Here is a 14125-nt window from a genome sequence, read left to right on the forward strand (position 1 = left end):
TCTGAACAACAATGAAACCACCTAGGAATGGGGATTATGGTGTTGGCTTGGATGTATGCAAAACCCAGTAAGAGCTAAGACCTGCCAGTTAATGGGCTCTGGCTTGATTGATAAAATCCCACTGAAATGAATAATGTAGTGAGCCACTTAGAGCTTTGTTTCCTCTGCATTCATTTATATTGTAGCTCCAATGGCCTGACACAGACTGTGAACTGCCACAAGCTAGAAGAATGTAAATATTACAAAAATCTATCTTTTTTATTGCTCAGCTTACCAACAACTACATCTGTGATTACAAAGCAGGAATTCATAAAACGTAACTGTTACTGGGAATAGTAGAAAGTACTGTGTGTGTGTGTGTGTGTGTGTGTGCAGACAAACCTTGGATATCCTTCAGCCAGTAGGGTGAGTGTGGCCATTGCATTGGTTTTCAGAGGTACAGGGGAAAAAAGGATTTGAGGAGGGTGGATGGTGATATTGAGAGGCTGGACAGTAATAATGATGGCCAGCACCTGGGAGGGCTCATGTCCCTCCTCTTCCCCCATCTCCTCCTCACCTTCATCTCCCAGATAAAGATGGAGAGACAGTCTGATTAGTCTGTCAGACACTAGGAGAGAAAATATAAAATGACAGAAGTTACCTGAATGTAACTGTATTTACATAGATTTATCATCGTCATGTCAAAATCAGCGAACAAATATGTGCATCTAACCTTGTGGTGGTACAATATACACGTTTCCTCCTCGAGAAATAATATGTAACATCTCTGCATTAAAGGGTTTTAAAAAGATGAGACCAATGTTATATTTTGTTGAGTCGTGTACATAAATTGGCCAAAATGTATTTATTTTTGGCCAATTTTTTATTTAACTAATATTAAATACTACTAGTGAGCCTGAATGTTGTTTTTTTCTTTTTATTTAATGTTTTTGTCACTAATGTATCACAACTACTTACTGTTGTTTGATGTGAATTCTACCATCATTCCACTCACTCTGCTTTCCAAAGTCATCAAACTAGGTATTTTGTTATTTGAGAGACCACTAGCAAAATAAATTAGATAGAGTTTGTGTGTGTGGGTGGTTATAATTGTGCATGTGTGAGAAAGAAGAAGGCAGCTGTAGATTAAGTAATCCAACATAATTTGTTGTAATGTGAAAGTACATTCTGATCATTTCTCACCTGTTCTGATGGCCTCAGGTCTGATGCTGACTGCTAAGCAGGCGGACTGGCTGGGCCCCAGACTGCCAGACGATGGAGTCACTATACAGAGCTCCCTATCTGTTGGTGCTGCTATAGTGCTGCACTTAAACCACCAGTGTAAGCGCTGACTAATGGCACCACGCCACCAGATACTCTGTTCACACACCGCTTTCAGCTCCACTGTCTATAAAGAAAGCAATACAATCAGAGAAAGGAGAAAATGTTAAAGGAATTCTAAAAAAAAATTGAGGGAAAAAAGATAAAAAGGGTACATTTTGCAAAATGACTAATTACACATGGATTAAAGATTCACTACACAAGATTTATTTTTTGGTATTGAATATGGTAAATTAAGTTATTTAAGAGAGAACAGCGTTTCAGCACTTTTTCTAGGCTTTGTTGACCGCCTCCAGGAAATATGGTACAGGCAACAACTACTTACACAGTAAAGAAACTCAAACAAAAGAGTTAGCAAACATGTCAATATTAGAGTTGAGAGAGTTTCACTGGAGAAATAGCTTTGACTTATCTGTTGCATATGAAATCAGTCTGTTATACATCTGATGAGAGACACGATCAAGAAATTTTAGGATCTTCATGATGACGCTCAACAATCGAGTAAGATGGGAAAAAAAAGACAAAAGGATGACAAAATGTGCGAGATATTTCAGTTATACCTTGGTGTAGGCATCAGACTGTGATAGCAGAGGCTCCACATGGAAGTGTAGGCTTGAGGGTGACAATTCCAGTGGGGCCTGCACCACTAACAAAAAAAAAGGCAAACAAAACCATAACATTACGCAGCACAGGCCTTGAACCATCTGTGAAAATGTATGTTTTCATTCCAGTAGAAACACTGTATTTTTAAATTACAGATGTTGGGCTAACAAATACAGGACTCCACATTTATGACCTCACCTGTGGCCTGTATGTGCAGTGACCGTTGTGTTGCCATGGTGACAGAGTGGGAAAGTGACTGGACCAAGTGCTTCCAGCTGACGGCTGAATTTGAGGAGGAGATGGACGAATAAGATGAAGTGGGGATAGGAGACGAAGAAGCAGTGGACCATTTCTCTCCATTAACCATCAGTGGCAGGTCAAAGTCAAATCCGGCTGGCTGAAGGAAGACATTTCCCAAACTCTCGGTCAGCTCATTTTTGGTTTTAGACATCACATCCATTAGTTACTGTCACTATTCCTGTCAGGATTACCATTCTGACACAGCGCATGATAATACAGAGTCTAAAAATAGCCACAGCATCAGTTTCATTACTGTAATAAAAAACAAATCTGCTGTGCTGTGAATATATAATGGACACCTTATTCTGAACAGTATATTAAATATCCCTGACTTAACAGTTCAGAGTGCAACATTTAAGAGGGTTTAAAGGCAGAAATTGAATATACTATCCATAAATATGTTTTTATAGGTGTATAATGGTCAGTATGTAAATAGTGTTTGTCTAACATGTGGCTGTCTTTCCTTGCCCTCACTGCTACAAGGAGCACACTTGCAAAAAGTGAATTTTAACTGAAGTAGGTTTACATTTACATTTACTCATTTGGCAGACACTTTTATTTAAAGTGACTTGCAAGTGATCAATGTATTTTGTATGTAACAGGAAACATTCAGTGTTAATCAGAGACATTTGAAGAGACAGACAGAAGAACAACATAATAATAATAATAAAAATCATAACATCAACATAGTTAGTGTAAGTAAAAACTCTTTACTCACTCTTGGACAGTGAAAATGAGAGTTTTTTATGCTGCTTTTTTCTTCCCATTTAAAACACACAAGAGCTAATTTTTGAAAATAGATGATGCTGGATTTCAAAAAGGGTGGACAAAGCATCAGCAGCCATTGCCCTTCCAGCTGCCAACAGAAAATTGCTTGTGGGGAAGGGATTTAGGAAATTAAGGCTCATGAATGCTAATGAATGAACACTCTTCAAGTTTTCAAAACCTCACCTGGGTGGGTGAAAAGGTAAGGGAGCAGTCTACAGTCTGATTGCCTTGCACGTCCACAAGACACACCCCAGACTCCTTTACTGAGTGTGAAAATGCAAAGAAACATTCAAAAGACAACAACTACTTACAATTTGTGCATTTAAATTCCACAGATACTTCAATGTTACAAAAACATTCCTGTCACATCCCACAGAGACTAACGCAATAACACAATACTGCTGCATGTCCTGTTCAGCACATACAGCATATACACACACTGTTTTATATCAACTCTGATTCTGTGTGAATGAAAGCGTACTGGTTGATGGTTGAGGGAGCTGGAGAGTGAAGTCTGCATAGTGTGACAGGTTGAAGGTCACCCGAGCTGCAGCAGGCGAGTGGTTTGTCATAGTGAAAGGTATTACACGCTGGGAACAAGCATGAACCATGTAGAACTGGAAATGGGACTGAAAAGAAAAAGGGAGAAATTATACTATATATTATAGATGAGAAATAAAAGCAGAGGGATTCCAAAGATAAATATTTTGAATCATGGGAAGGAATTTGATGAATTGCAAGACCCAAATCTAGCTGTTTAGGTTGTGAAATAGTGACATTGGAGACTTTTAAATAGTAAAAACAAGACATTTTAGCAGAGACCATAAACAAAGACATATCCATCATTGTCACTATAACTATCATTGTTAACAGAGAACACAAACATACACACACACAGAAACTCACCACACTGAAGTCCACATTTGGAGGCTCCACTGTTCCTCTCACTCTGAGCTCAATGGACTTCATTTTCCTCATAGCTATCTGTAATTCACACAGAGGAAATTAAATTTGTGTTTTTATAAAAAATCCCTCACTAGTGAGATTTAAGAGCTCTTGTAATCCAGGTTACAAACTCTTGTGTGTGTGTAAAATATGCATATTCAAGCTATTATTTTATGCGATAACTGTGGTGTGATGATTTCACAATCATATCTGACAATGTTTGGCTCTCACTGCAGGTATCTGTACGAGTGCTACTCCCAATATTATATTTGAAAAAGCATTATTTGTCAATTTTATTTTAACCCCCAGTGGATTTTGATTAAAGATATTCCTCATGACAGAAACTTTGTTTAATTTTTTTTGTGATACAATGGACATTATTTTGTATCCACTATAAAAAAAACACACACATCTTGTTTAGTTTACATTTACACAAACACCATCATAACATGAACTGAAGAATCCTGTCTTCTATTATATTTCCATCTGTCCCTCACCTGAACTCTGGTGTCAAACTTGATGACAGAATCTGGGTTGAAGAGGATCTTGAGTACAGTTTGGCCCCCACTGGGCACTACTCCCTCACATGGACTCACCATCATTCCTGGCAGAGGGCACACATCTAACACCTGCTTCAGTCAGACAGGCAGACACAGAAAGAGAGACAGACTGGTTATTTTGTGTGTGCCATTTTTACAAATCTCAAACATCAACACCTGAATGTGCTGTATGGGGGCACCCGGTAGTAAGCATGGTTCTGTCCAGTGTTGTGTAAGATGGCTGTTCTGATAGAGGCCATGTTGAGAGGCACTGATCCAAATATCAGCAGGTTCTCTGCGAGCTGGACACAAGGGGATCCAACCTGAGAGGAGGGTATACATGAAAAAAGATATTTCTCTTAATGTCTGATACTTCAAATTCAAATGTTGGATGGTAGTGAAGGAGTGCAGGATGAGTATGTATGGTAATGACTATTACATTAGTATAAAAACTGATCATGCCACTGAAAAAGGCCCATTATAGCCATCACTAGAAAATGGCTAAAACCAGAAATACCTCCAGTAGACAATTTGAGTGAAATCATTTATGTCATCTACAAGATGGAAAGAATCACTTTTTCAACTGCAAAAAATACAAGTTTCAGAAAAGATGGCAATGTTGGACTTCTTACACCAGTTTGACCATCCAAACTGATGACAGTCTTCTAAGGACAAACCTTAGCGACGCAGTGGAGGCGTTGTGTGTTGCCCTCATAAATGCAGAGGTCAAAATCTCCTTCTGCAGGGGAAGAGAAGGAGGGATGCCACACTACCTCACACTCCAGTTCCCTGTATGGTTCAACAGTACCTGGAGAAGACAGAGCATATTTGTCCTATTTCAAATCAGTTGATGTAACTAGTATTAATAAAAATAAAGACACATCAACAGATCAAACAGATGAAACATAGTTGCTTTTAAAATGCTAATCCAGATACTTGCACATGACATTGTTATTCATCTTTGTGGCTGATTTATGTTGCTTCTACTTATTGTAAACTGAAACTGGTTTGAAGTACAAAAAAAAAAAAAAGAGTTATCAACACAAAGCTGCATTGTGGCACCTGTAGCTGGTCGAATAGAGAACAAAATGCCTCTCTCAGTGACTACTGGTCTCCATGTGAACTCTGTAGCATGGTTGTGATGGTTTCGAAGGGTAACTGAACTCCGATATCCTGACTGGGCAAATAGGGTGGGATTGGGCCGCAGTACCAACAAGGTGGTGGACAGCTCCAGAGCCACAGGGACGACATTGGCCAGCACTAGTATCTGACCAGGATGTTGCTTGTTTACAGAGTAGGTAACAGGTCTGCAATAACAGTAAAAAAAAATATTATATACATTTATCTGAGCAGTAATCACTGATTTTCATCTAACAAAAAGTTAAGCTGCTCCCTCCAACCTGTAGACGTGACCCAGCTTGTTGCTCTGAAATGTCAGCGGTAAGGTGGAGTGGGAGTAGGGGGGCAGAATGTGGGAGAGGGGTGAGGAGCCCAGCAGCTCAGGACAGTCCACGTCCAGCTGCACCCAAACATACACTGACAGATGATTGATCAGCTCCAGCTTCCGGACAAACACTGACTGCACACACACCTTGCCAAAGTCCACTAATAATGGATCTAATAAGAAAAGAGTAAGATTTTTAAATGGGTTTCTGGTCCAACAGGAATTTCTCTGTTCAGGTTTGCTTGAAGCATGGGTTAGGACATGAGATGACACATACTGTACAAAGTCAGTGCTGCCCCGTGTTGCTCCCAGCTCATTCTCAGTAAAATTCCAAACAAAGGACTTCAAATACAGAAGTCACAAAATAACACATTTGAACTTACTGATGGAAACAGCTGTAGATCGACAACTCCTGGATTTTCTCTATGGACTTCGGTGAAGTGCGGGTAATGAGCAGTTTACTATGTGACAAAAACTTCAGTTTCCAGCCAGAAATGACTGTCTACTGAAAGATAACACTGCAAATGTGTTCTTAAAAATACCATAAACTTAAGTAGGTGTAGATTGAATTAGGTAAGCCTTGTTGAGTGGTTATGATCTATTTTTCTTTGTGTCACCTCTGTGCCTTTGACTGCAATGTTTACAGCCAGACATGTCTCATGCTGGTTGCTGGCACTAAGGGGTGCTAACTGGTCAGTACCTCAAAATCCCAAGCTTTAAAATACCTTTGATACCATACAATCACAGAGAGCTATTAACATGTTCATGTTAACATATTACACTGTACAGAGTGTATGAAGAAAGCAGGAAAATTCATAACAGTAACTCAAACACTGAGTGAAGTGAATCTCCAACCTATGACAACTTTGCAGAGCTCCTGTGCTGTCAGAGTCCTGCTGCAGTCTGCCATCTCCTGGCTGTTTGAGGGAACTGCACCCACTTCCACTGAACTCTAGATTGAATGCAATGAAAGAGGGAGAGCACTGAATAACAGTTTTTTTTCCTTTGGCTTTTTCAATAAAGTTTTTCTTCATGTGTTCACACCTGAGTTTTTTCCTGCGGGGTGATGGATGTAATGTCCGTGAGGCAGTGGCACTTGGTTCGTTTGGATTCATACGTGTAGTTCAGATTTGTTTCCGAGCTCTTACTGCTCTCCCTGTCACCAATACGAAGCTTCGGGGGAACAAGGCCTTGAGAAGGAATGATCCCAATGTCCACTTCTTGCAGCCCTTTTCCCTGCTGTCTAGAACCCCCAAAAGAGACAGGTATTACATTGCAACAGTCTAACTGTGATTAAATCACTGCAAAGATAACACTTTTTAAAATCACAATAGTCAAGGCCTTTTACATTTTTCCAGAAAATCTTAGCACGTGTAAGTTATTATTATCCATAACTTTAGTAGAGAATTCAACTAAATACTGGAAATAAAAACATCTACCTTTTCTTGATCCTTGCTAGACGTGTTCTCCTGTGTTGTTTGATGAAGTCTACGTAAATGTGCTGATCTCGCCATTTCCACTCCTTCTCCTCCTCAGTGAAAGCATAGTTGGTGCGCAGGTTGGGAAAGCGGGCGGCTCCACCAAAGATGGTCCTGAGGTGGATAGAGATAATGACACACAGTGCTATGAAACACAGAAGCAACTGGGCAATTTTAAATGAAAAGAAAGACATTTGTTTTCAACACAACAACAAATGATAGTCATGTAACAAGGCTGCAACATTGCATACACTAAATCAGTGATTAACACAGCTGTACCTGTAATTCATTTTGTGAAGGAAAGTAGTTGTGTTTTTTAGCTGATTCAAACATGATCGATGTAACAACTTGGAATAGACACTGAAGCTGTGTGTTTTTTTTCAACTTTACCTAAAATGTCTGTCTGCAGACACAATCTTAATGCTTGTGGGCATGAAATGCTCATCCTCTCCATGTTGAATCGTCTCCCCTTTTTTGGTGTTCAGGTGAGCAGCATGTGTCCACACTTGACAGTGACCCATCCCACTAGACCGAATATTACGTGATCCAGTTGCATTGGTCACTGCTGGATTAAGAGATATGAAGCAGCCATTAAAAGCAGAACAGATATGTGGGCCAAAATTAACTAATTAAACCCAACTATATAATAACATCAATGACCACAACTGTGCACTTTTAGATTCAAAGTTCAGTTATTCAGATTGTTTTTAAGGGCTCTGGGAGTGGGAACAGCACTTCTGCACCTCCTCTATGCTCTGCTTACTTTTGTAAAGTTTGCTGTTCCGCCTGTTCAGAGTAATTAACCAATCACAGGGTATCATAGAGAGCAGGCGCTTCTATTGGATGTTCCACTATATCTTCTCTGAATACTGGTCCCTTTCCAGCATTGACAATTGAATATTGTCCTGTTCTGGAAAGAAACTTGAAATTGTCTAAAATATAAATATCAGCTTCCAACTATTAGGTTTGCCTCAGGTCATCTGTCGCATATGAAATAGGAACCTTTAGATGAAACTAAAGCAATACTGACAACTGCCAATTTCTCCAACATGCCAATTGGCCAATCAAGAAATGTTTTACAAGTCTAAGCTCTAACCTGAAATAAATAAAGTAAACAAATTCTGTTTTTCAGTATTCACCTGGATTTAGTTTGGGACCACTGTATTCAGTCTCACTGTGGCAGACAGCAGAAAGGTGTAGAGTGACTTTGAGGAAGCTGCCAAGTTCCAGCTGTCTACCGTCCATGTTGTCGCTACCCCGGTGAACATAACCTAACACATCTAGTATCTGACACACCTTGAAGCTCCCGAGCTGGCGTGCAGTATAAGACAAAATTACATCCTGGGGAAAGCAACAGAGAGGAACAACATCATCACTGAATGCTGTGTTCTCATTTTGAAATAATACGTAACTAAATGAATCACTATCTCACCTGACATTGTCCAGGATTTATGGTACCTTTGGAAGGTTTGGTGGAAAACTGAGCTAACTTGCGGAAGTGGAAGTTGATGGGAAGTTGAGGGCAGTGGTTCTGAAGCACACACAGAAGGTCAGCACTCTGGCCCTTCACACACACTGGGAAATCAAATGTGTCAGATGGATTGGGTACAAGAGACACAGGCAGCCCAGAACCAGTCACAGCCAACTCCACACTGCTACTACCTGAGGGGTAAAGGATCAAAAAGACAGAGGTTGAGATAGCAGTGTGAGAAAGTTGTGGGACAGGTTTTGTAGCAAGTCTCTTGCAAATAAACTCAATAATTGTTATGTGAGAGTGCTTTGATCTTAGATCTCAACAGGCACGGACAATACATATGTTTATTGAGGTGAATTAATTGATAGTTGTATGAAAAAGTCTTCTGAGTTTATCTGAACCTCTCTGAGCATAATGATTGTGTGTTTTTGTGTGTGTGTCAGTACCCTTGCAGTGAGTGAAACCATGTCTGCTCTCAGCTGACTCAAACAGAAGGAAAAGACAATAGTCTTGCCGGCTGACTAAGCAATCGTGCCATCTCTTTGTACTGAAAGAAAGGGTAAAAAAAATTATGTTGATATTTTGATAATAATGCTTTAGTTTATATCAAGCACTGGTTCAGCATTAAATCACTTCCTCGTTAGTATAGTGGTGAGTATCCCCGCCTGTCACGCGGGAGACCGGGGTTCAATTCCCCGACGGGGAGATACATTTTTTTTTTTTTCTTATAAAGACGCACAAAACGTGAACAAACACAGAAATCAACTGACCTGTCACATATGGGACTAAAGCGTACTGTCACAGTAGTTTTCTCATTTGGTCCCAGTCGACCTTGTTCAGGAACACAAACAAAGACCTGAGTGGCTGGTTTTCCCCTTTCCTTTCTCTCCAGCAGGGCGGCGTCTGTGCTCTTTTGGAGATCTAGTCCCTAAAAAAGTACCACAATTCATGATTTCTTGAGGAATTCCAGGTCATCTTAAAAGTATTTGATCTGCCATGTGCAGCACTTTCACATCCCTCTCCAAATAAAGTGCAATACATTTTCCACACTGAATGGAATGGTCTGGGCAATTCATTTTACATGACAATATTGATACTGCATTTTTCTTCTAGAATCAAACATAAAATCAGCAAAATAGCATGCTTAAAAGGACAGCACATAACAAAAAATGCTGTGCAATAACACACTTGTTAATAACTGTTTAACAAGTGGTTGTGGTTTAATGTCCATCAAAAAGTTTAAAAACCTCAATTAATTGTTTTTTTCAAATTTTTTTGTCATCCGACATTTATAGCTATACTGATTTGAAACTTAATTTTTATCTTATCGGCACAACTCACCACTTCAGTCCCTGCAGCAGAATCCTGGAGCAGACAGATCCAGTCACATACCTGGGGACCATTGTTTTTCAGAACCACAGTCTCCACACGGGAAGTCCCAAAGTACAGAGGCCCAAACCACAGACAAGAGAGTGGATCCCCCTGTGTCACAGCACAAAATTATATTTGAAGAGAGACAGATGCTAATGAGGGTGTTCACATTAAGTCCATTTAGAGGGGAAGGGGATTAAAGACGATCAGTTTAAAGAATCCGTGGAGTATCCTGCACAATCGCATAGTAACTTTGTTCTGCTTGAACTGGATTACCTTCATGTCAAAGAGCTCGAGCCGCTGATCCACCACCTCAGCCTTGATATTGAAAACAGCAGCAGAGCGATTCTGAAGTTTCACCCTGTGAGTACACAGTTGTTACCCAGAACTTTAACTTACATGAGTAATGTGGTGGTTATTCAGTTTACATCACCTCTTTTCAAAACCAGCATGGATTCCTCTAAAAACACTTACATTTCACGAACTCAACAACTTTTCCAATAAACATAAATTAACTAATCTCAAACGTTCATACAAAAACCTTCAATAGAAATGGTATTTAGTATCCACGTTGTTTAATTAGTTGCATTCAGTTCTCAGTGCAAGAGTTAAAAACACCATCTTACACAGCTTTCTCATCAACGTGCATAGGTCTGTCTGTGCGCAGTTGGACTTGAAGCCACTGGATGGCACCAGCTGCAATGACTCCACTGGAGGGTGACAATTTGACTGAAGGGTCTCCATCATACTGCAGGAGGAAAACGCCTTTGACACACACACAAACACATACAAACATAATAAATACAGAGCACATTAACATAATATTTAATACCAAATGCATTGTAAGATGTTTTTTTTTGCTGGCAAAGTGTTTTATTTCAAACAAATGTCATTGCAGATCCTATTACCATTTCATAAATGAATGCTAAGCACTTCCAGCTATTGCTTTTTTTGTACCTTATTAATAACCTCTACTGGACACTGACTTTGACAGTTGGAAAGTTGAGTCAGCAAATGTCAACTACTGTTTCCTGTTTTCTTTATTGTTATTATATGATCATCTTCAGCACCTTTTTTCATACTTCAATCAGATGAAATGTGGTTAGGTTAAGGTTAAGGCTAGGGTTAGAAATTAACTGGTTAGAGATAATGCTTTGTGTAGGCTGTCCAAATGAATGGAATTCAATGAAGAGTCCTTAAAAGGATAGCTGCAGTAATCGGTTTCCCTCTTTCCATTACCAAGAGTGCTGTCAAAACATCGATTTGGTGATATCTCGATATTTTAATTAATAACTTAAGGCGCTCTAAAGTAAACAGTCTTTGCCAGTTTCACTCGTCAGGTGTCGCTACCTGAGGTCTCCTCATGGCAGTGCTGCACAAATGAATGAGGGAAACTTGGGCAGAATGTTGTGAATAAATAGAGAAATCTTGCACTGTTGTTGTTTTGTTTTCTTCAGTTTGACTGATATCATGATGTATTGCTATATTATTGTCTTGCAATATATTGATTATCACAGAATCGTCATTGTGATATAATTGGTATCGTGGACCATGTATCTTGCATATCGTATCATATTGTGAGGTATCCTTTGATTCTCACCCCTAATAAGAATGAAGAAAAGAGGAAAACAATAGTTGGGAAGAATAATAGTTTTCTCCTAGAAGGAAGTTCAATTCACCTGGTGCTGATCCTTGATTTTCTATAGGATGATGTTTACAGATGATTTGCCTGCTGGCAGCAACACAACCAAAGTCTAGTACTGAGTCCATTAGGAGGGAACATGCAGTAGGAAACCTACAGGGGCACAGTTAGCAAAAAAACATTCATGAAACAAAAAACACAAATCATTAGTGGACAATAGAATATATTAAATATGTGCTTACCCTCGCAATGGGATTTCAATGGTTTCGACATCATCAGAACAGATGAGAAGGCGGTCTGTGACCACCTCATCTTTCTGGGGAGTAAACTGCAGCACTCCACTCACAGACAGACCAGGAGCCACTGGCGCAGGTGGACCCACTGTCGCAGCTGCTGCTGCTATGAATTTAAACAACTCCTGAGCAAAATAAAAGACAATAGAAAAGAACCAGACACACACAGACAGTCTGAATATTAGTGAATATAATCTCCATTCATTCATCTTCTACCGCTTTATCCTCCACATAGGGCAAAAGGCTGGGGAGTGTCCAATTTGCCTAATCCTGACAGGCCCTTGTTCCGACTAGGCCGCGAACCCGGATCTTCTTGCTGCAGTGCTGACCACTACACCAACCGTGTTTGTCTGAATATAATCTTTTTAATATTTAAAAATAAAATATACTTGTTAACGTATATGCACTGTGTGTTAAATAGACAGATAGCTTTAACATATTAATACCCCTGAATTAAATCATTAATTAGAGTTAGCCTTCTTGCTCATAGTTAATTGAGCACGTTAATTTATCAATTAACTCCTGGTACCTTACAACCAATTAAGCTACTTTAAAGACTAATTACGAACACTTTGTATAAATGTTTTAAAAAAACACCTCAGTTGTTCATTTTACCTTCAATGCTGGGTTTTTAATCACTATCCTTCTGGATGTTTTGCCGACATTTGTTGCAGTGACTGTCGTCCTGTAAACCTGTCCGACTCTGACGTCGTTAAACTCGATAAACGGAGGGTCAACTATAACACTTCCACTTCCGGCCATGACGTCTAGCTATTTCTTTAAAAAAAACAAAACTAGTTTCTATTTAGAAAAAAGAAGCCAAAACCACAGACACATCTCCGTGTAACGTTACCACAGACAAGAGCATTAACATTTCGCTGACATACTCTTATGGTTTCTGTCAAAATGCCTGCGTGTTGCCTTTTAACCGTGCGCAGCTACCTTACCTGCCTTTTATCTGCTCTTAATTGCAAATGCTGACTCAGCATTATCAACTAACATTTTTGTTAGTTGATAATACCACGCATACCGACAGACAAACTAAAATGGTTGCAGTGGTGAAGTAAAGTTGACAGTGAATGCGGTTTCCTGGCGACGGCTGTTGTTGCGCTTGTTTTATCACCTTGCGCAGTCCAGGTGGACGGAGCCACATTTACCACTGAGCAGTAAATCTTACATTGATTGATGACAGTTCATTCCTAAATCAGTTATTCCTAAATGAGTGAAAAAGTGAAATACAAATAAGCCTCTTTATGTATATATACATATATATATATATATATATATATATATATATATATATATATATATATATATATATATATATATATATATATATATACATATATATGTGTGTGTGTGTATATAAACAAGCTAAATGTGGTGAAGCAGCAATTAGATGCTACAAATTGAGCTGAAATCACTAAATATCTTAAACTCCAGGTTTAACTTTTCAGTTGTTTTCATATGATTATTGTTGAGCTCCTTTCAAGCATTTTAAATTCATCATCATAGCTTTTTATTCTCTTCCTATTTGTTTTTTTTGTATACAAATTGTTTTTTAATGTTTGGAACTGCTATTTTGTTTTGATGAAAAGCACACCAAGTTGCCCTGTCTATGAAATGTGCATTACAGCATTTGCTGCATTTCTACTAAGTGAAAAGCTACCTTTATATGCTGCTTAAATAGATAAATCATTGTGTTTGCATGGACATATGTGCTATTGCAGGTATAAAAAACATGTCAATTCCAATATGACTTCATTCTTCAATAGATTTTGAAAATGTAAAATAAAAACACATGTATTAAAATATGTGTACAAATTTAGTGTAGATATTTTGCTATAAGCCTTCTAGGATTTAATGTCAATGAAAAACAAAAGCAGCCACAGCTGTTTATCTAAATGGAATTATGGCAGTATAACACAGTATAAGAATGAACTGGATA

General features: G+C 38.9%; 1 protein-coding gene and 1 non-coding gene across 3 annotated transcripts in view; one reads left to right on the forward strand and one right to left on the reverse strand.

Moving 5' to 3' along the window:
• The window catches only part of LOC122765484 (cilia- and flagella-associated protein 47-like), a 28458-nt gene extending 15218 nt beyond the window's left edge, over positions 1-13240 (reverse strand). For both annotated transcript variants that reach the window (XR_006359976.1, XM_044019747.1), the window contains exons 1-26: positions 12793-13240; positions 12127-12302; positions 11922-12037; positions 10869-11007; positions 10519-10603; positions 10213-10353; positions 9642-9799; positions 9318-9418; positions 8830-9059; positions 8537-8738; positions 7788-7962; positions 7359-7511; positions 6964-7162; positions 6775-6871; positions 5876-6092; positions 5538-5782; positions 5153-5283; positions 4676-4798; positions 4434-4565; positions 3898-3975; positions 3473-3620; positions 3175-3254; positions 2122-2320; positions 1881-1966; positions 1183-1387; positions 382-607 (exon numbers count right to left, since the gene is read on the reverse strand). Coding sequence is in view for 1 of the 2 variants with exons in the window: in XM_044019747.1 (XP_043875682.1) it covers positions 382-607; positions 1183-1387; positions 1881-1966; positions 2122-2320; positions 3175-3254; positions 3473-3620; positions 3898-3975; positions 4434-4565; positions 4676-4798; positions 5153-5283; positions 5538-5782; positions 5876-6092; positions 6775-6871; positions 6964-7162; positions 7359-7511; positions 7788-7962; positions 8537-8738; positions 8830-9059; positions 9318-9418; positions 9642-9799; positions 10213-10353; positions 10519-10603; positions 10869-11007; positions 11922-12037; positions 12127-12302; positions 12793-12939 (3989 nt within the window). In the remaining variant the exon portion in view is untranslated. The remainder of the gene's footprint in view (positions 1-381; positions 608-1182; positions 1388-1880; positions 1967-2121; positions 2321-3174; positions 3255-3472; positions 3621-3897; positions 3976-4433; positions 4566-4675; positions 4799-5152; positions 5284-5537; positions 5783-5875; positions 6093-6774; positions 6872-6963; positions 7163-7358; positions 7512-7787; positions 7963-8536; positions 8739-8829; positions 9060-9317; positions 9419-9641; positions 9800-10212; positions 10354-10518; positions 10604-10868; positions 11008-11921; positions 12038-12126; positions 12303-12792) is intronic.
• Positions 9506-9577, forward strand: trnad-guc. The gene has a single exon. It is a non-coding gene; the product is annotated as a tRNA-Asp (tRNA).
• Positions 13241-14125: the final 885 nt, after the last annotated feature.

The sequence above is a fragment of the Solea senegalensis genome, linkage group LG2 (assembly GCF_019176455.1).
Source record: "Solea senegalensis isolate Sse05_10M linkage group LG2, IFAPA_SoseM_1, whole genome shotgun sequence".
Lineage (NCBI taxonomy): Eukaryota > Metazoa > Chordata > Actinopteri > Pleuronectiformes > Soleidae > Solea > Solea senegalensis.